This window comes from Myxocyprinus asiaticus, chromosome 14, assembly GCF_019703515.2.
Source record: "Myxocyprinus asiaticus isolate MX2 ecotype Aquarium Trade chromosome 14, UBuf_Myxa_2, whole genome shotgun sequence".
Lineage (NCBI taxonomy): Eukaryota > Metazoa > Chordata > Actinopteri > Cypriniformes > Catostomidae > Myxocyprinus > Myxocyprinus asiaticus.
The window spans coordinates 1,586,081-1,609,181 of record NC_059357.1 but is presented as its reverse complement, the minus strand read 5'-3'; the positions used below and the strand labels follow the sequence as shown (position 1 = coordinate 1,609,181).

At 40.2% G+C, this 23,101-nt stretch overlaps 1 protein-coding gene and 1 pseudogene across 38 annotated transcripts in view; one reads left to right on the top strand and one right to left on the bottom strand.

Annotated features, from left to right (window-relative positions):
- The window catches only part of LOC127452201 (nuclear factor 7, ovary-like), a 114,743-nt gene that overhangs the window by 44,455 nt on the left and 47,187 nt on the right, over positions 1-23,101 (bottom strand). For 3 of the 38 annotated variants that reach the window (XM_051717523.1, XM_051717514.1, XM_051717510.1), the window contains exons 1-3: positions 5,324-5,943; positions 5,046-5,141; positions 4,715-4,948 (exon numbers count right to left, since the gene is read on the bottom strand). The exons of 14 other annotated variants lie outside the window; for them this stretch is intronic. In XM_051717523.1, the coding sequence (XP_051573483.1) occupies positions 4,715-4,948; positions 5,046-5,141; positions 5,324-5,701 (708 nt within the window). In that variant the 5' untranslated portion in view covers positions 5,702-5,943. Of the gene's footprint in view, positions 1-422; positions 3,922-4,421; positions 4,541-4,609; positions 4,633-4,714; positions 4,949-5,045; positions 5,142-5,323; positions 5,944-23,101 lie in introns of those variants that run through there. 21 more of the 38 variants (XM_051717521.1, XM_051717512.1, XM_051717507.1 and 18 more) reach the window with 13 other exon arrangements.
- Positions 9,826-21,408, top strand: LOC127451195 (ran GTPase-activating protein 1-like; annotated as a pseudogene).

Sequence of the window (23,101 nt, the reverse complement as noted above, 5' to 3'; positions counted from 1 at the left end):
TTGATAAGTTAAGAGTACCTTTTCTATTGCATCATATCTGTATTTTCTCATGCACTCTGTTTGGACCTGCTGCAATCTCAGATGTTCTTTCTTTCACATTACAAATGTCATGTCCAAATGTCCCGGTTAGAGCAGCTAGTTAGGATGCTTCATGTTGAGGTTTGGGAAGTTGCAATGCTTGGGTGTAATGCAGCTCAGTCGGGGAGCAGTGTAGGGTGGGCGCTAAATGATGTGGTTTATCTTTTCTTGTTCCTTCTTACTTAAAGAGCTCTATCTCCTTTTACTTGTTTGTTTTCTCCTTCTCTCATGATATCCAGACATTTTGATATTAAGGATTGCATTGTCAAACTAGGTGTTACTGTAATATTTTCTCCGGATTATTTAGGCTTCAAGGGTTTCAAAGAGTTTTGGAGGTCATGTAACTTTCTCAAACTGAAATGTTATGCGCCTAAACTCACCAACTAAGCGTAACAAAATACTGAACCATTTGATGATCTTAATACTACATGAAACTCACCTTTTACCTGCAGACCACAACAGAATGAGGAAAAATAGGGTAGGACAGCTGTACCATTTCAATTTAGCATACTGTATAAATCTAGAGGTACAGAGATTCTACTTCATAAAGCTCTTCCATTTCAAGTATAAAAACATTCATTATTTTTAATAAAAGTGTTCAATTCCCCTAAAATACATTTACTCACATAAAATGTACATTTTCATTCTTAACTCATTATATGTGTTACAGAATAAAACATTTACATTACATTTATCAGACGCTTTTATCCAAAGTGACTTACAGTGCACTTATTACAGGGACAATCCCCCTGGAGCAACCTGGAGTTAAGAGCTCAAGGACACAATGGTGATGTCTGTGGGGATCAAACCAGCAACCTTCTGCTTACCAGTTCAGTGCTTTAGTCCACTACACCACCTCCACTCAAATTTAAAACAGGCATTCCCCTTTAAATGAAGGTAAACCTCATGATACTTGAGATTTCTTTAAAAATGTCCATAAAAAAAAAAAATCTTCCAGTGTAAAAAACAAATAATAATTTTTACAGAGAAAATACAATAAAATTAAACATTAATTTCACATTTTTAATAAAATTGTAAATTCCCCTAAAAATACATTTATTCACAGCAAATTGAACATTTTCAGCAAATATTTCTCATTGACAACAAATTTTATTTATAAAGTTGTTTTGAACTTTTCTTAATTTGACGCTATATTTGCGACACAAGATATTATAACAGGAAGTTTCCTTAACATATATAAAAAAGTAAAAATTTACAGTCAAATATTGTATTTATTTTAGATGTAAAATTATGATTTCACTGTATAATTAATGTTAAAAATGTATATTATATCTAACAAGAGAATACATGTAGTTTTACACTAAACTATTGTTAAAATTACGGTGAAAAACAATAATTGGGCTTTCCCAGAATTCCCTGCGTGACCCTTCACATCTCATTATATTCTATGGAAATAGAGATGTTTCTTCTTATTCTTTAATATCAGTTATGTACTTTGGGGAGTTCTGTGTTATATTTGGATGTTTATTGCATTATTTTAGTATCACATGTGTTACTCTGATGGTGTTTTGTGTTCGTGTCTCTACATGTGTATTAATTATTTCTCCTGGATGATTCACTCTTGATGAACTTTAAGTCATCATGTGACCTTCTGTTGTTATTTAACAATACAGATCAAAACAAAACAAACAAACAGACTGGATGGGGAGAGTAAATGTTGAAATGAAGTGTTTTTACAGTATGATCAAATTGAACAGATTTCTATGAACTATGAAAGAGCTGGTTAAGAAGTCGTGTGGGATGGTAATACTCAATCTTATTTGATTAAATGTTAGTTGTTTAGTCTATGTTGGGTTATGATTTATATATTTAATATGAAATATCTCAAAGAAAAAAAGATGCAGATATTACTGTGATTTTCTGTTGTTACAAACATTTTACTGGTGTAAGGGGGAATTCACCCACTGATCCAACGACGGTATCCAATGGCGTGTCTGAAGGTCTCCTGCGTGTTCTGTCTTATCGTGCGCGACATTAAATAATACTTTGATTATTTGATTTGAGTTCCATGTTTTATTAATCTTATCATTAATTCTTTTCTTTATTTCATCTGACTCCAATTATGAAAAACCTCGTTGATGTATCTATGCTCTGAATTTTAGTAATTCTCTCTTCTAGACTGCATTTGTCATTTCAATGTTATTTGGGTCCTGTGCTGGTCAGACACAGGTCCTTTAACTACAAATTCATCAGTTTCAGATATTAGTAAGTTTTAGACTAAGTCCTTATAGGTTCTCGGCTTTATCCGTTTAGTCTTATTTGGCTAAGTTCTATAATAGGTTCTCGGTTTACCGTTTAACCCCAGTCAATTAAGTTCTTTTTTACAGGTTCTTGGTCCTACATTGAGTATTCCCATTTAATTCTACTTGGCTAAGTTCTATAATAGGTTCTCGGTTTACCGTTTAGCCTCTTACATACTTAACTAATGGGTTACTTCTGAAGTAGCTTAATTAAGCCAACTCTGACCATAGATTTGTAGTTAACAAGAAATATACTAGAAAACAGTCCTTCAGAATGAATCTTAATAACAATTTATTTACCAGGTAATAGTAATACATTCAAACAATCCAATTAAAATAATAAATCAAACTCAAAGCTATCAGTGAACCAAGCATAATAATATAATTAAAGTTGTATTCCATTCAAACATTTACCAAACATAAGAAATACAAATTGCAATTACCTGGTAGTGAAAAAACTACATGCAAACGACGAAGCATGGGAGATCTGATTTACAGATTCCCCGAGCTTCTCTGCCATCCTTCCTTAAGTACCAAACGATTCCATTGTTATTTCAGATGTGTGTGTTTGATGTTATTTAGGATTTGGTTTATAATTTAGGGAGTTGTAAGTCAACCTTTGATTGAGTAAGTTGTTTGATGTTTACAAAGAATACAACTAATCTGCATACAGCATCTGGTTTCTGTGTGAGACTTGGGAGGGGCATGCCCCGGATAGAATACTGTATTTTATTAAGTTCTGAAATCTTACTTGTGATTTGACTTTGCTGAAAGGGAATGAGACCGTTTTACCAGTTGCACTGAGACCTCTTGAATGATACCAAACATGTATGATCAGAAAACCTTTTACATTACAGAACAGGATAAGTCATAACTTAGTTTTAGGTGTCCTTAAGGTGACCTGAGGTGAGAGAGAGAGAGAGAGCAGATGTGAGTGTGATTTGCGTTTTATGGTCCCCAATCAGTGGGATGTGTTTTCTCAGGTGGAGATGCTCCTCTGTGTGAGAGTCTTATGACGTTGGTTCTCGCAGAGTTCTTTGACTTTCCCGGAAGTGATGCAGATACTTTTTGTGACAGTCTTACACTGGTAAAATCCTCAGAGGAGTGGCATCATAATTCCTGAAGAATGGCAAGAGTGTGTGTGTAAATGTGTGTGTGAATGTGTGTAGATGTGTGTTAGTTACAGGATCAGAGAATGACACTTTTCCTCCATCATAATCCAGATGAACTCTCACACGCTCAAGATTCTGTGTGACACGAAACACAGTGGAGGGAAACCATGTGAACAATCCATTCTTATTATACCCCACACTCCAGACATCAGTGTTAAAGAAAACTCTTCCCTTCCTCTGGTTTGATGCTGTAGTTACTCCAACAATCCAGAATATATTGTGTTTAACCTCCACATCCCAGCAGTGTGTTCCTGAGTTAAAACACTCTGAACTCAGAACACAAGGGTATAAATTAAATCTCTCTGGATTATCAGGTAATGTTTGTCTGTTCTCACTGTATCTCACACTGGTCAGATCATCAGACAGGATCAGATTTGGATTTGCAGTGTTTGGATCCAGAATCACAGGAGCTGATGAGAGAAAACAATCAACAGATGCTTTTATTCTCATGTTCATATAATCATCAAGAGTGAATCATATACAGATTATTATGAATTATAAACGTGTCATATTGATGAAACACTATCAGATATTTTCTGTGATTATTGTCAGTGTTGTTTTTAGTTACACACTCATGATTTATTATCAGTGTTTAACAGTGAATCACAATACAAACATTAAAAGTGTGCTTCAGAAATGTGAAATGAACTCATGTTTTGGGACACTTCAAATAATAAATCAAATGGAAATGTGGAGATGCTGTAAATATTCTGTGTATCAAACTCTAATCTGCAGCAGTATGGTCATGTTCATTTCAGCAGTTCTGTGTATCATTTTAAAAGTGTGTATAGTGTATATTATTGTAATGTTTATAATGTAGTACAGACTTTTGTTTTTTCAGAATCAGTTTTGTGTAAATATTAAAATGTCACACTCTCAGTGTGCTCGCAGAGATGTTTGGTGGACTCACTCTTGTGGACAATGTCTTGCATCTTCTTCCAGACTCTGAATGTCAGGTTGCCCAAGTAATGTGGCACATTAATGAAAGCTCCAGAAGTCATCTGTGGATCCGGCTGTGAGCTCTGGACTCTGGAAGAACATTCAGGAGTCAGTACTGCAGTGACTTTGACTTCACAACCATAGAGAGGAGACACTTACCTTTCCATTGTCACATTAAAGTTCTGCAAAAGACAAAAAAACACTTGATGATCTCCTCAAATGATCAATAAGAGCAGAAATCAATGATGAGAGTTTGACTGTCACCTTTAGAAATGAGACATCGTCATTGGCTTTCATCATTTCCTCTATGTCTTTGATTGTGTGTGAAAGAGCTGAGATGTGTGTGTTCATCTCCTCAAGCTTCTTCTTCATCATCTGACTCTTCTGCTCCTCTTCCTCTCTCAGTTCAGTGATTGTAGCTTCTTCTTCATCTCGGAGAAACTCATGAAGCTTCTTAAACTCCTCTTTAATCTGACGCTCTGTGTGCTCAGCTTGAGTCTGAAATCACATCAAATTCACTTCAATCAGCTCTGCATTCACACACATCACATCATTTATCACCAAATGTGTTTGATTGTTGATTCTGTATCCTCACCTTGATGTGTTCAACTGATTTATCAAACTCTCCTTTAATGTTTTCTGTGTGTTTGAGTTTCTCTTGTAAAGACTTCAATGCTGTATTGAGTTCCTCCTGCAATTTAACAAAGTGAAAATCTGTGAAACTGCAGCTGCTGAGAGATTACTATGATATGTTCATGTATGTAATACATATTAAAATGGTTCAGGAAAATATTGTGTACATGAATGTTCTGATTTCTCTTTTTAAAGCAACTGAACCTTCTTTGTAAATGAAACAAGATAAATCTGTCATACCTTGTAAGATGGAATAACTTCACAGATGGGGAGAAATTTGTGATTGGTATGTTTTTGTGAGTCTCTGCACACTAAACACACCGGCTGTTTATCGTCCAGACAGAAGAGTTTGAGTTTCTCACTGTGTAAACTGCAGATCTCCTTCTTATTTCTCTCCTTCACAAACAACTCACATAAATTCTTCAACACCAGATTACGAGGAGGTTCATCTCTTGAAGATCTTCTCCTGCAGACAGGACACTCCTGAGTTCTCTTGGTTTTCCAGAACTGTTGAAGACACTCTTTACACACACTGTGACTACACGACAGAACAACAGGATTCTTGTAGATTTCACAGCACACGGGACAAGAATGTTCTTCCACAGATAGTGAATCCATTTTCACTGTTTATAAAAGCTCCAACGATCTGAACTTTACTTTCACTTTCTGAATGTTGCTTTCAATAATGAATAATCATCAGAATCACCAAAGATCTGCTGTCGACTCTAAAACAAACTTCACAAAAATATTTTTTGAAAGTCTTTCCCTTCGTTCTTTACTGATCACTGAGTCCAAAAATAAAGAAAATAATCAGTATGAGAATAAAGAGAGAAATAATAAGACAGTCACTTCCTGGTAAGTGTTTCATGAGGGTGGAGTTTCTGATCATCTGTGGGTGTGTTTGTTAGCAGGTCAGAGAGCAAAATCAGGATTTCTTTTCACTGGCTTCAGGTAACAAAACACTTTCAAAATGAACATACAGTAAAGCTCGGGATCAGACACTCAGTTAAAACTGTAACGTTGCTGCTGGTGCTGGCAATGATGTAAACGAAGAGACGATGATGTTGTAAAGAACCCAAGTGCAAATATATTAATAAACGTGAGAACCCTAACTACAAACATGAAGCAAACATAAACATGAACTTGACATAAACTTGACATGAACAGCATACCAAACATATAATACCTAACAAAGGACAATGGAAAACATGAGGGTTTAAATACATGGACATGGGATAACACCTGACAAAGATAACCAATAAACAGACAGAACAGATAACAAGATAATCAACCAATAAACCAATGAAAGCAAGACACATAAACATGGAGGGAAACAGGAATCAAATGACTAGGGACACATGACATGAAACAGGAAATAAACGTTCAAAATAAAAGACATGAAATACATGCACACACATTAAACATTACATATACCCCCCCCCCCCCACTAGGGGCGGCTCTTGACGCCCCAAAACATGAACAATCACATAAAACATGAGGTAGTTCCAAAGTTCTGTAGGGAGCGGGGAGCGGGGGGTGTCTTGAGGTGTAGGGCGTGGGGCATGGGACCAGGGCAGAGTCAATGGAAGGTGGGGCCCTGAGAGGCTCGAGGGGTGGAGCTGTGGAAGGTGGGGTTGTGAGAGACTTGAGGGGCAGAGCCATGGAAAGCGGAGCCGTGAGAGACTTGAAGAGCGACACCATGGAACATGGACCCAGAGAGTAGCCGAAGATTCGAGGGCCAGGGTGGAGCCGATGGCAGGGAGGACCAAGGCAGCACTGGAGGCTCAGAGGAGCAAGGCGGAGCTGGGGGATCAGAAGACTGAGGGGGAGCCGGTGGGACTGAGGACCAAGGTAGAGCCGTAGGGAAGGAGGTCCCCGGTAGAGCTGACAGATCGGAGGGACGAGGCGTAACCAGAGGATTGGAGAGCCAAGGCGGAGCCAGGTGACCGACTGACCAAGGAGGAGCTGGAGGGACGAGGGACCCAACAGGCTGAAGGACCGCAGTGGAGCCCAGAGAACGTAGAGCTGAGGTGTTGTTGAGGGATCGACAGGCCAAGGCGGAGTCCAGGGCTTGGAGGGTCTAGGCAGGTTCGGAGGGTCAAAAGTTCCCATTCCCTGATCATGAAGCGTCCATAGCTAACAGCTCATATGTGGCCATGACATGGCGTGGAGCAGACTCAGGCATGGCTGTGATGTGGCATGGAGCAGGCTGAGGCATTGCTGTGACATGACATGAAGCAGGCTGAGGTGTTGCTGTGACATGGCATGGAGCAAGCTGGGGCATTGCTGTGACATGGCATGGAGCAAGCTCAGGATCCCGGGCAAAAGATGGCACTAGCTCAGCGACCATGATGAGGAACTCCGGCTCGTCGGCCATGACGTGGGACTCCGGCTCGTCGACCATGACTTAGGACTCCGGCTCGTCGACCATGACGTGGGCCTCTGGCTCGGCATCCGCCTCCCCCACAGTGAACGTGGAACCAATAATCTGCATGGCGAGGTCAATATATTGAGCCAGGCTGTGGGTACTCTGACCGCCTGGCATCAGCAAAGAGATAGACTCAATCAGTCCAAAGCGAAAAATGTCTTTGAGGGCAATCTCATTAAAGTCAACCTAACATGCCAGTCCTCCACATAATCCTCCAGGGGACGATTCCCCTGACGTAGATGAAGGAGCTGAATTGCTGGGTTCATTGTGGTTTAGGTATTCTGTAACGTTGCTGCTGGTGCTGGCAATGATGTAAATGAAGAGACGATGATGATGGTGTAAAGAACCCAAGTGCAAATGTATTAATAAACGCAAGAATCCTAACTACAAGCATAAACATGAACTTGGCTTGAAATAAACATGAACTTGACATAAACGGCATACCAAACATATAATATCTAACAAAGGACAACATGAGGGTTTACATTTATGCATTTGGCAGACGCTTTTATCCAAAGCAACTTACAGTGCACTTATTACAGGGACAATCCCCCTGGAGCAACCTGGAGTTAAGTGCCTTGCTCAAGGACACAATGGTGGCAGCTGTGGGGATCGAACCAGCAACCTTCTGATTACCAGTTATGTGCTTTAGCCCACTATGCCACCACCACTCACATGGACATGGACATGGGAGAACACCTGACAAAGATAACCAATAAACAGACAGAACACATAACAATATTATCAACCAATGAAAACAAGACATAAACATGGAGGGAAACAGGAATCACATGACTAGGGACACATGACATGAAACAGGAAATAAACTTTCAAAATAAAAGACATGAAATACATGAACACACATTAAACATTACATAAACATACTAGCAGAAAGAATGAATTGAAATTATAAATATAAATTTACAATAAATATTGATGTCCTACAAAACCTGGTCGAAATAAAGTATTAAAGCAGCACATTTGTGTGGCAGGCTTCAGAGTCTGTGTTTTCTTGGTGAAACAATTGGTGAACTTGGGTCAGCAGCAGTTATATACAGTTTATCGTAGGGTTTTATGTATATGCACCTCTCTGTAAACCAATGAACTGTAGAGTTTTGCTATTAAAGTACATTCTGCAGTACATTCATCTAGGATTAGAACGCAAATGATATGTATTACATGCAAACACTGTAATCTGTCTTTACACACTGAAGTGAGTGTTTGGTGAAATTAATTTGGTAAATGCCCTCCCTTGTGGATCTGATTGAAATTAAGGTTGTAGTCTAACACCAGTAAAGGCACCGACGGACTATTCTTTTTCATTCACTGTTGTGTATATTATAATCTCTGTCATTATACAGTTATATCACTTTATCAAATAGCTTTAACAGGCAGATCAGTAGAGTTACCTAACTGACTCTATGGCAGGATCACTCAGAAACAAGATCTCAGCTGTCCGAGAGGAGCTGGCTTCTTCTGTCAGCACTCTATGAGCCACACAAACTGGATCAGCGAATATAGTCTTTTGTGATGAATTCGTGAAAGTCTTGCAAAACAATGTCACAACACCCAGAAAAGAGGGATCGCTTCTGAGAGCTAAATGTGATGACTTGGAAAGCAAAGCGAGATGCGAAGAAATTTGAGTGTTGCCGTTATTGAGGGAACTGATAGCACTCAAGCAACTCAGTTTGTTGCACAGATGCTTCAAGATATTCTTAAACTCAACATGGAACCTGTTGTCGATCGGGTTCACCGGGCGAGCCCCCACAATTATTTGTGGTCAGGTTGGAGTACTATAGTGGTAGACCTAGAGGAGAGAGGATAGATGCTGTCTAGACAGGTTGTTAAAATCGAGCTTAGTGTGTCTGTGGCAGTGTTTACATCCAGGGTGGAAAATAAGTTTTGTGTGGGAAGAGAGGTAGAGACAGCAGTGGAAAATCACGAGGGAGAAAGAGAACGGAGGTTACGGCGAAAGGAAACCAAATGCGGAGTCTGTTTTAATATAGATGGGAGAGTCATGTTGAATTGAACAAAGTAGTGATCAGAGACATATAAAGGAGTAACAAGAATATTTGAGTTGGTACAGTTACATGTAAAAATTAGGTCCGCTGGTTGCCCGATCTGTGTGTTGCTGTTGTGCTTAGTTTTTCTAGGTCAAACGAGGCCAGAAGAGCATGAAGTTCAGTGGCCTGGGGCTTGTCTTGGTGTATGTTTAAATCTCCATGAACCACAAGTGGCCTACAATCCTCCAGTAAGGAGAGCAGCAGGTGTTGCTGTATCCTCTGGACGTAACCATGTTTCTGTCAGTGCAAGGATGCTGAGGGTGGACTGTGTGGTGAAGGCTGGAATGAAGACTGCTTTGATCACAGCTAACTGGCAGTTCCAGAGTGCAAAAGTACAAAGTGGCCATAGGTTGTGTGAGTACTGCCAGCAGGACAGGTCAAGCCTGCAAGGTGAGCCACAAGAAGAGATGACCTTCAACCCATAGACAAGACAGGGAAGACATGATAATGAAAAGAAACCAGGGAGAAGGAGGCTAATCAAGTGGCCGAGATCTAATGATAAGGATGCATGGAGCAGAGTAGATGAGGACCTGTGCTCCACCTTGGAGAATGCCCTTACTGGAAGGGTGGAGGTCAAGCTTAATATGTTAAGCGATATTGTGTACAAAGAATGCATAGGTAGATTTGGTGAAACAGTGGTAAGGAAGAGTGGTCCCAGGGTGATGGGTCAGAGAGAGAAGGAGATACTTCAGCTTGTGAAAGAGCGGAAGCAGCTTCATAAGGCTTGGAGGAAGGCAGAGGAACCTTTTAAGTTTGCCAGACACCTGCTGGAAAAAAGAGGAGTGGGAAGCTGGCGATGGCAAAAGAGGAACTAGAAGACCACATAGAACAGCAACTTGGTGATCCCTACAAAGACAACATGCTTGGCTCCCCTGGATATGTCCCATGGCCAGTAGGGCCAGTAGTGGAATTTGACATACACTACCGGTCAAAAGTTTTGAAACACTTGACTGAAATGTTTCTCATGATCTTAAAAATCTTTTGATCTGAAGGCGTATGCTTAAATGTTTGAAATTAGTTTTGTTGGGCCTCATGTATTCAGATAGAAGACAAAGGCAGGCCTAACACAGTCGTAAAAACCTAACTCAAGCCCCCACTTTCCAAGTCGTAAATTATACTGATAAAAATCGCGCCAAAATCAAACAAAGGGAGTCCAAAAACAGACAACAAATCCCATGAAACCTTGCTCACTAAAGGATCGAACTCTCAACTCCTATTGGATGAGGCACACAACAGAACGCACCTCAAACCATGACATCATCAGGAGTTGAAATACCTCTGAAATGCTTCCGGGATTTGCTTCCAGCAACTTTGTTCGTCCTGTATAGACTCAGTTCATCGCTGCTCTCAGGTGCAACCTCGTGGCACAAGGACGTAACATCCGACTTGAAACTGTGGCCATACAATCTCCATCTCACTGGATGAGTTGAGATTACTCTGTGTTCAACAAACACTCTAACGGATCCGAAGGAGACCGCCGAGCAATTCGCATCTTCATCCGTTTGCCTACAGAAGTGAAGAGATTAAAGATTTCTCTTCCATCTTCAATCAAGTCAACATTTCTGAGTTCTCCGCCAGCCCGCTGAGAATCAACAGCCATACCGCCCGCCGACAGAGCGAGGAAACGGCCTCCCGTCATCACCCGAGACTCAAGGAACCAGATCAGAGTTAAAAGACGGAGTAAAACACATTCTACCTGTGTCCTCATGCGATTCAAGTAAGAGGTTTACGTCTGGGCAGAGATAGAATATTATAGTGTGTTATTCTTGTGTTTCAAGGTTTTTGCTTGTACAGTTTAGGGACCGCCATGTCCGCTCATTATTAATACTCAGGGTATTAATTATCATGAATTTGTTTTGCTGTATTTTGGTCCATCCAAATTGGACTGTTGTGCAATTTCGCCATCGCGGGTGAGACAGGTAAACTGAGTTCATCCATTAAAGAGTCAAAGTACGCGGGACTGTTTAGGAGCCGTCCACCGTGTCTCTGAGTGATGAACTAACAGCTGCTTTCTCTCCCACGATCGTGAAATCGGCTTTAGGGCCGTCACTTCTCTCTCTCTCTCGTACTAACCACACACACACACACACACTGTCACACATTCTCACACACACACCCTTATGTGTTATAGGATTATTTTTATTTCCATATCTAATCATATCACTGTTTAGTTTGTAGTTGTAAGTCGGAAGTTTATTGACTGCATTGTATTAATTATTAATTGATATTCCTGCATAAATAAACTTTGTTTATATTACAAAGAGAAGTGTTTTGGTTTGTTTTGCATACACCTGTGTCATGCTGACAGGATGTCAGTGCTCGGATTCAAACCTTCATTCACTGTTTTTTTCCCAAAAATCGAGATTCTTCGGATGTCGATTTTCCTAAGAAAACAATCTAATATTGAGACTGTTTTACTATTTGGTTATTAGTCCCTGATTCCAGGGTGGTGCCCCGTCAATGTTAATCCTTATTAATATTCTATTGATTTTTGATAATTGATAATTATTTTTGATGATTGTTGAATTTGAATGATCAATAAGCTAGTGTTAATTTTAACTAATGTTTCATCGATGTTAACAATTAACGATTATCTTTGATAATTGTTGATTTAAAGGACTAAAAAAAGCTAACATTGATTCTCATCAATGTTCAATTGATTTTAATAATTATTAATTATCTTTGATAATATTATTGCTAATAACCAAACCCGCTCCTAAACATAGCGCACTACATTTACTGGAGCCCTATATGAGGTTTTAATGAGTTAGATTCAATTAATTAATTTAAATATTAATTAATAACTAAATAAATAATTATTAATTATTTCTGACAGCAACACTGATCTAAACAACCAGTAAAGCCCTACAGTTTTGTAGACAAAAATATAATTGTGCCACAATATTAATTGATTTCATTATAAAACTAAAATGTAATAATAAAAAAAAAGTTTTTGAAATTGATGACTTGGAACAAATAATAAAGAAAAGCAGCCAATAAGTGCCCAACACAGATGGGAACTCCTTCAATACTGTTTAAAAAGCATTCCAGGGTGATACCTCAAGAAGTTGGTTGAGAAAATGTCAAGAGTACATGTCTGTAAATTCTAGGCAAAGGGTGACTACTTTGAAGATGCTAAAATATAACACAGTTTTGATTTATTTAGGATTTTATTTAGTCAAAACATAATTCCCATAGTTCCATTTATGTTATTCCATAGTGTTGATGACTTTACAATCATTCTAAATGTGAAAAAAAATTATAATAAAGAATGAGTAAGTGTTTCAAAACTTTTGACCAGTAGTGTAGATCCGCCGAAGCTGGGTGAGGTGAGCCAGGTGGTAGAAAAAGCCAGGACAACTTCAGCCCCAGGCCCGAATGGGATACCATACAAGCTGTATAAGAAGTGCCCCATGGTTCTCAAAATGTTGCGGAGACTGTTGAGGGTTGCCTGGAAGAAGCAGTGCATACTTGTGGAGTGGCGAAGGGCAGTGGCCATCTTCTTACCCATAGAGCAGGGATCCACCAACATTAGTCAGTTTAGGAGCATTGCTCTATTGAATGTGGAGGGAAAGCTTTTGTTTTTAATGGTAGCAAGGAGGATGTCTGACTACCTCCTGAAGAATGGATACATAGACACAAGCTGCCTGAAGGCAGGTGTACCAGGTTTTCTTGGGTGTGTGGAACATGCATTAGTATTAGTGGTGGTGGCATAGTGGGCTAAAGCACATAACTTCGATCCCCACAGCCACCACCATTGTGTCTCTGAGCAAGGCACTTAACTCAGTTTGCTCCGGGGGGATTGTCCCTGTAATAAGTGCACTGTAAGTCGCTTTGGATAAAAGCGTCTGCCAAATGCATAAATGTAAATGTAGTATTAGAGAGATAAGAAAGACATCCACATAGTCTGGCTGGACTTGGCAAATGCTTATGGATCAGTTCCACACCAGCTTGTTAGCTATGCACTGGAGTTTTTCCATGTACCAGAGTGCATTAGGAGCTTGGTAGACAGCTACTATGGGCACTTAAAGATATGTCATGCAACACAGGACTACACAACGCAATGGCAGCAACTGGCAAAAGGAACAGCGATGGGATGTTCAATCTCTCCCATCCTGTTCACGGCTGTGTTCGAGATCATCCTAATTGGTGCAAGACAAATGGTCAGGGGAATACGTGCACAATCTGGGGTGAGATCGCCAGCTCTGCGCAGTTATATGGATGATGTCACAAGCATCCTCCAGACTGCTGCATGTACAAACTGGCTCATGAAAAGGCTGGAAGAACTATTGGCATGGGCCAGAATGAAGATTAAGCCAACAGAATCACATAGTCTTTCTATTAGAAAGGGGGTCGTGATGAGCAGCCTATTCGAAGTTTAGGGAGAGAATACACAGCAGATCTTTCAGACACACATGGCAGAGATGGTCTTGAAGCAACTGAAAGAGGGCATGGAGCTCCCAGGCAAATTCTAGGTTTGGTGTTACCAATTTACACTCTACCATTGCCTGATGTGGCCGCTAAAAATGTGTGTGATTTCTGCAAGTTGCATTGTTTGGAAGAAATGCTTTACAACTGCCTCTATAATCACTCACTCTGGGCTACAAGCAGGAAAAGACCAGGCTTATTTTGGAGCTACAGGAATCAACAGACCAGGCAGTGAAGGCAGGTCAAGTCTAAGTCCGAACAGGCAGAAGTTGGAAGGCAGAGGAGGTCGTAAACCAGGTGGTTTCAAGATTGAAGCATCAAGAGATTGTTGGAAGAACACAGTCAGGAAGAACAGGCCTTGGATGAGGGTGACTCCCAAACTGTGGTCAGCAGCCTCCTGAAAACAGAGGAAATAAATGGAAGTTACGGAAGTAACTATGTTGGAAGAGGAAGGGTATAAGTTTAGGGCAGTCAGTCAGCAGCAGCAAGGGTGCTGGACCATATGGGATAGGACATTTGATAGTGTTAGGATGGGCTGACCCGTGGAAGGTGCCCCAGGCCAGGCTAAGTTTTCTAATAAGATCCACCTACAATACCCTACCAATCCCTGGGAATTTGTCTCTGTGGTATGGCAAAGAGGAGAGTTGCCCCCTCTGTGAGGCCCCAAAAGCAAACGTGCATCACATATTGGTTGAGTGCAAAACAGCCCTGGCACAAGGATGGTACAGATGATGGCATGATCAGGTCCTGCGGGAGCTGGCATAGATCCTATAGGTGCATAGAGTGAAGGCAAACAAAGGCAACCATACTCCCCACAGGCAGGGTGTTGATTTTGTTAAAAAGGGAGGTGCCGCACAAGGCACAACATGGAGGGAAGCCAGATAAATCTTGGTGCCTGGAAGTGATTGGTCAATGACTGTCGACCTTGGCCAGCTGCTAAAATTACCTACTGAGGTTGCCATTACCTCCTTGAGGCTAGATGTAGTGTTGTGGACTTCAGCAAGGAAAATAGCAATGATTGAGCTTGCTGTTCCATGGAAAGAGGGTTTGGAGATAGCCTAGGAGAGAAGGAAGATAAAATATGCTGATCTGGCCGCAGAGTGCAGGGAAAATGGATGGAGGACTGCCACCTATCCTGTGGAAGTTGGGTGCCAAGGATTTATGGGAACATCAATGCAGAACCTTTTTAGAGACATTGGCATCGTAGGAGCAGCTTCAAAAAAGTTTTTGAAGGAATTTGTAGAGGAAGCTGAGAAAGCGAGTTTCTGGCTTTGGTTAAGAAGTAACGCCAAAAAGTGGGGGATTCAGAAGTAGGAAACTGAGGAATAGGGAACCTGGGTTATATGTGGTGAGGGCTTGTGCCAAGGTAGTATACCATACGGAACCGGTGGCACTGAGTTACCAAGAGATAAAGTGCCAGTGCCAGTAGGGCACCGAGTAAGCATCTTGGTGCCAGTTGGCCAACGGGCTGGCGCGTATGGTCGTGTCAAGGTATTATGGCATATAGAACCCTGGTTGCAAGTAATTCGTGAAGGATGGATGCCTGGATGGGAAGGCAAGGATGAGAAGCGTTGGAGGAAATCCGGTGTCCAGCTGCGGGGGGTGGCAGAGAGACGTCCCTGACTGGGGCATTTTTGTCACTTTCATTGGAATTTTTTTGCCCTGAGCCCCTTGTTAATTTCTGGACCTCATGGTCCTCCAAAACTCCATTTCATATTTCTATAATGTTTAATAGAGAGCCAACTGTTAAATGGTTGATTGTTTCAGACAAATATGTATATGTAAGAATATTTAAGACATATTCTTAAACTTCTGTGTTGTTACATTGTGTTTTGGGAAAGTATTTCATGAGTGACCTTGAATAACTCCCTCAGGAATAAAACCATCTGGACACTGTATAAACATTTTCCCCTCATGACTATTTTACTACTACTGCCTAATAAAAGTTCCTCACCTCTAATTTTCTCATTTCTGCAAAATTAAGCACAATTATTAGTTAAACAGATGAGTTATAGAATGTCTCTGTGGTTTGTATATGATAATTTTATGTTTGCAAATTTATGTTTTGCTATAGACAAAGTTACATTTTTGGAGATGTACCGGCGCAGGTTTGACGCAAAAGTATAAATCGGCCTTAAGCAACCATCAAACAACCAGAACTACCCAACAACTGGAAGGAAGTTCCTAGAAAACCTTAGCAACTACATAGCAATGCTCTGACTACCGTTAAGAAGAACCTTGCTTAATGATGGCAAATGTTACAGCTTTGCCTTCCCTATTGTTCTTCCTTCATGTTAGTGTTGTCACTGGAGTGATATGTTCACCGGCCGCCTGCGTGCTGAGATTCCCCCTGCACTGGTAAGATGAGCACCACTGACCTGAGACCTGCTATATGATTTCACAACTGTCTTTGAGAGTGTCTTTGACAGAAATACACTAATAGACCAGTTGGTTGTGACTCAAACAGAATGAGTGTTGATTGAATTGTGCTCGTCTAGGTGTCTCTGGGTGATGCGTTAATCACAGCTGGAGCTCGTCTGAAGATACTGGACCTGAGTGACAACGCTTTTGGACCTGACAGAGTGAGAGGCATTGAGAAGCTGCTCAAGAGCACCGCCTGCCACACGCTGCAGGAACTGTGCCTGAACAACTGCGGAATGGTTATCGGTGGAGGAAAGGTGGGTGGAGTTTGTGATAATGTCACCATTGTTACATTCTACTTCTTGTGTACTACTTTAGACCTGCTGTGGATGATGATTCTGTAGATCCTGGCCACGGCTCTGATGGAGTGTCATAAGGAATCGAGCGTGCTCAGCGCCCCCTTGCAGCTGAAGGTGTTCATTGCAGGCAGGAACAGACTGGAGAATGATGGCGCCACAGCGCTGGCACAAGCCTTTCAGGTGCTGAACGATCTAAAGGCTAGCGTATATACACCTTAGCAGCCACGTAGCGTCGCTCTCGCAACCATTCGTGCTCTCTCAGCTGATTGGTCGTTTCTGTTGTATTCTCTCAGCTGATTGGTCGTTTCTGTTGTGTTCTCTCAGCTGATTGGCAGTCTGGAGGAAGTGCACATGCCCCAGAATGGCATCAATTACCCAGGAGTCTCTGCTTTAGCCACAGCGATGCAGCACAACCCGCAGCTGTGAGTGATCAACCTCAATGACAACACGTTTACCAAGAGAGGAGCTGTCACAATGGCACAGGTATATCAGCTTTACATCAACTTCATGTTTTAGACGAATCATTAAAGGGATAGTTCAGACAAAAAAGAAAATTCTGTTTTTATTTACTCATCCTCATGTCGTTCTTAAAATGTTGTGTTTGTGTGTGTTATCAGGCACTGAAACATCTACGCAACGTTCAGGTGATCAACTTTGGTGATTGTCTCGTTCGGTCAGAAGGAGCTTTTGCCATCGCAGATGCCCTGAGAGAAGGACTGCCGATACTGAAGGTACTGATACATCATCAATACTGACGAACCTCAGTGTTTTGGTATGAAGTTAAGAGTGCTTATGCTAATTATATTATGTCTACAGGAGTTGAATCTGTCGTTTGGGGAGATCACTGAAGATGCTGCTCTGGAAGTCGCTCGATCTGTGCACAACAAAGATCAGTTTGAAAAACTCGACCTGAACGGTACCAACACAAACATCATGACACCGTTAGGATTTCAGGGATTTATTTACAATATCTGAACAGACTCCAACAGAGTTAATCAATCATTTGTTTAATCAGGTTTGACTGAATTAATTCAGGGGTCAACAGGGTAGAAACAGATTTTGAAAACCAGTTAGAATACATTAAGATGCATTTTAACTGTTCTAAAACACATTTAACTATTAAACTCTATTGGACTCGCCGGCAGGTCCAAAGGGGGGGGGGGGGGGGGGCACTGTAATGCGAAAAATGATTACGTTTAAAACATTAAAGTCCCCGTATACATAAGTCAGGCATATGAGGTATCACTTGAAAGCTTAGAATCTGAACTTGTCAGAGATCACCATCACTTCTGCATTTGTTACTTAAAATAACAAAATAAGGCCTCAAAATATTCATGTTGAAAATTAGCGCCCTCTAAAGGTAATGGGGTAGAAATATTTATATGAAAATAAAAGTCCTTCATATAGCACATAAATGGACAAGTCATATATCAAATGAAAGCTCTCATTCTCAGGAATGTGACTGTATCGTTTATGTTGTTGCACTAATACCACAGTTCAAACGATTTTCAAAAGAATCACAAAGTGAAATATGATTTCTCTAAGTCATCATATACAAACGTCTCTTTTATGCTCTGATAACTGCTACTGTAAGCCCCAAATAGCTAAACACTTTATATCTGCTTTTACCTTAGTTTTCTAGAAAATTAGCCATTGTTTACTTGTCTGTGAGCTTGCTTGTGTGAATAATCCAATGTCATATCTTAGATGTCCAGAACAAAATATGCCATCAAGCAGGAAAAGCATGCTAAACAAATAATCAGAAATAGAAGTTATCGACTATTGATGATAAAATAGTTTATATCATAACAAAGGGGATGATCTCAGCTTTCTAATGTCACCTAGATTGAGCTTCTAGTCCAATCAGAGGCCGAGATATTCAATGAAATAATGAGGATGGTGCTTGAACTGAAAATTAGACTGAATGTCTATGGACGAGGGCTAAAATGTGTTAGAGCGCCACCTACATTTCAGATCTGTATATTGTGATGGAATGTGAGAGAGGTACAGTTCTTTTTTCTAGTGCTTACTGCCACCTAGTGGAATAAAATAAAACTTTTCAAAGTGAGAGAGAGTGAACAGAAATACATGTTTACAAAGACAGGACAATATATATATATTTATTTTTCAAAATTGTTTTGTTTATCATAAGATTAAGATATTATTTATAAATAATTGGAGTGTTTTTTATTTATTTGGGTGATTCTCTGAAAATGAGACCAATTTTTTTGCAATTAGTCCACAGTATGTGTGAATGGTGTGCTTTTAAATTTGAGTGTGACAAATTGCGGGCGGCAGTCCAAAAGTGCATCAGAGTTAAAGGGGTTTTAATAAGACACTATTATTAAAAGACACTTAAACAGTCAGTATTTGTGCTATTCTGTTTGCTTCTGCAGTAATTACATACGTTTATCAGTACTAACTCATTCACACACACCGCACACATTCACTTGTGTTTGTACTGATCTGTGTGTGTGTGTGTGTGTGTGTGTGTGTGTTTAGGTAACAGTCTGGGTGAAGAAGGTTGTGACAATCTGAGAGAGGTCATGGAGAGCATGAACATGGGCGAGAAACTGGGATCTCTGAGGTAACACACCGATTCAGTGTTTATTGAAGTGTCTGTGTCAGTCACGCCCTTTACCCATAATTCCTGTCACTGCGCACAGTGATGACGAGGGAGAGCCAGAGGAAGGAGATGATGAAGACAATGATGATGAGGATGATGATGATGAAGATGTGAAGGAGGAAGAAGAAGAGGGAGAGGAAGAGGAGGGAGAGGAAAGCAAATCAAATCAGGTGTGATTAAGGATTTTAATGTGATTTTTTTTTTAATTAATCAGGATAGTTTTACTCATTTTACATAAACTGCTTACTGCATCTAATTTAAACATTTAAAGTACAGAAGAAAATAAAGTGAGAACAAAATAAAAGTGTGTTTTTGCGCCCTCAGCTCCTCGTCCTCCAGACATCTCGTCTTTCCTGAGTTTTCCGTCTCCAGACAAACTGCTGCGACATGGTGCGAAGAGAAGCTTCCTCATCCAACAGCAGGTCTCATACACTCATACGCACATTATTTTATTATACAGCCTGTAGATTTTACTCTCTAAACACTGAGAGTGAAATTATTTCCTCACATTGAACTTAGAAACATAAATACTGTCAAATGTATGATCTCGTTTTGAGGCTTTGTGAACAACCATTAAACCGTGTAGAAAGGGGGCCTGGGGAGATCAGTGGTAAAGACGCTGGCTACCACCCCTGGAGTTGCTAGTTCGAATCCCAGGGCATGCTGAGTGACTCCAGCCAAGTCTCCTAAGCAACCAAATTGGCCCGGTTGCTAGGGAGGGTAGAGTCACATGGGGTAACCTCCTCGTGGTCGCTATTATGTGGTTCTCGCTCTTGGTGGGGCATGTGGTGAGTTGAGCATGGACGCTGCTGAGAATAGCCTGAAGCCTCCACATGTGCTATGTCTCCGTGGTAACGTGCTCAACAAGCCACGTCATAAGATACGCGGGTTGATGGTCTCAGATGCGGAGGCAACTGAGATTTGTCCTCCGCCACCCGGATTGAGGCAAGTCACTACGCCACCACGAGGACTTAGAGCGCATTGGGAATTGGGCATTCCAAACCGGGAGATGTGCTGCGAGTGCAATGGGAGGCAGCTGGTACATGATAGCTGTGTGGTATGTGTAAACATCACTCCTCTGGCCTCAAGAGGTGCACTAGCGACTGACACTAGAGTCTGTAACCTTTAGCCTCCTCGTTAGTGTGCGTTCCTCTTATGCGGGAAACCCCGGTTTGAATCTCGCTCTGAGCGGTTCGAGCAGGAGCGGCTACACATGCTTCAAATTTAAAATTCTATTTTCATTTATTTAAAGTTTTAATTCATTCATTTGATGAGAAACCTTTCAATGCCGATTACCAAATTCCAAAAAATAAAATTCCAATAACCACAATATACATCATCTCTCGTGTGTTTTTTGCTTAGATATTACAACCGTTGGGCAGATAAAATGTCCTGGAAATTGTGCCTTGAAAAGAGTGGGAACCCTGTAAAACTATGACAAAAATGAACACCGCACAAACACACAAAACAAGAATAATATGTGTGTATGTTCAGGGTGAAGCAGCAGCGTCTCGAGGAGCAGCAGTGTGATGTTGAGTTTGAACTCAGACGTCTTCTCAATAAACCAGGTGACTATAAACAATATTCACCTTTTCAGAATAAACCATGTTTATATGTGTGAAAATGTTTGTATTGTTTGATCTGATACCATCAGAAATAAATAAGGGTGTAGAATGAACTGTATCTGAGAGACCAAATCTTGAAATGAATGGATTTAAATGATTATAATTGTGTATAATTTGTGTCTGAGTCAACAGAGGAAAAGTCTGTCTTGTTGTGTTGATGTTTGTGTAAATTACGATGTTCTTCAGAGCGTGAGTGGAGCTCAGACGACAGACGACGAGAACAACAGCTCATGTCAAACCTGCTGTCAATCATCCAACAGAGAAATGACATCATCAGCAGCCTTGAGCAGGGCAGACAGAGGTCAGAGGTCAGCTGATAACAATACAGATGTGTTTATATTGATGAATATTTGATGAATGTTGTTGTTTATCAGGGAAGAAGAGGAGGACACAATACTGACAGCTGTGATCCAGATGAATATTCCGGTTTTATAACAAAATTACATCAACCTCACTTGAGTAATCTTATAAAAACGTTTCAAGATTTATTAATATCATTTTGTTCAACATTAAACAATTTAATGAATATTAATATGAAATGTAAATGCATAAATCGTAATAGATTAAACACTTTTCAGTGTGGAAATTTGTTTTGAAAAGCTGCCAATTTTATACCATAATTTAATTCTTTACTAACCCAACCACAGTTTGACTAAATTAACCAGAGTTAAACTATTGTTATTGTGCTACAATTATTACTGTAAAATAACCCGAATCTTGTAATAATAATTTAGTGGGTACTACATCAGGGTTTCTGCTGCTCTTAAAAAGGTCTTAAGTTCAAAAGGTCATTAAATGTTGTATGAGGGATTGTTTCCTCGTTGTGTTTAACCCTTGTGTGACCTTTGGGACATTTTTGTTTTTTCGATCATTTTGTCTGTGTTAATGCCAACTGCATATATTTTGCCACAGGTGTGTATTTTTGGGGGAATTTTGATATTTCAACCTCAGTTCCTATAATTCATCTATAATACACTGTGTACACAAAATAGTTACACTCAGGAGCTTCAGGACAAAAATGTCCCCACTGAAACACATTAAAACTGCAATATTTGATCCCAGTGCCATTAAAGCATAAAATCATGAATTCTATGATATTATGCTTTCATTCTGGAGCCCTGGCTTCAACATTTACATTATTAATATTTTCCACCAGATGGCGCCATTTTCCTCATGTTTAGCCTATGGAGCAAATACATGCTTTTCCCCTATTTTCTGTTTGCTGTATTATAGAGCACTGCAGGCCAATTGAATAAATGATGCAGATAAAATTGTGTGTGTGTGATGGTATGGATGTCAGAGAGTGTTTGTGTGTGTGTGTGAGTGTGTGTGTTGGTATGGATGTCAGAGAGTGTGTGCGTGTGTGTGTGTGTGTGTGTGTGAGTGAGTGAGTGTGTGTGTGTGCGTGTGTGTGTGCGTGTGTGTGTGTGTGTGTAAAGAACAACAGTGGCATTAAGTAAACAAACTGGCATTTAAAGGGTTAAAATCCTGAAAATGAATGAATATTTGGTAGTTATGATCAGGACTGATGTTGGTTAAGTGGAAAATAATATTAATATATAATATTATTATGGCAGTTTTTTGATGTGGACTTTTTTGTCCTCTAAGGACCTCTGAGTAACGTTTTTAAATTGACTCACAATATACTCATTTTTCTTTTCGCTGTTCTCTCTAGTATCATTTACAGAGAAGAAATTGATGCGATTTGAAGTTATTTTCATTCTAGTCTCTCTGCAAATCCGCTGAAATGAATCTGGTTACCATGGTGATGATGTCATGCACTCTTTGTCATCCTGTCAGCACAAGTAGAAATGCACCAATAAAAATGAGTTTTCAGAAACTGATTCATTTCTTCATGCAACAGATGAATATGTAATTGAGTATTTTTCTGTGACTGTTAATGTTTATTTCCTCACGAGCACTGAGATGAATCAGACAATGTCACATTCAGACAGATACACTGAACTTTTTACATACTACAAGCACTTATATGTTGACATGTGGGTTGTGTTTTGAATTGTAGGTTACAGGGTTGTGAATTTTGTGTTAAAATGTTTACCTGACATGACATGTTATTTCATAATTACACATGCAATATGACATTGTATGGATAGAATAGGCTACATGG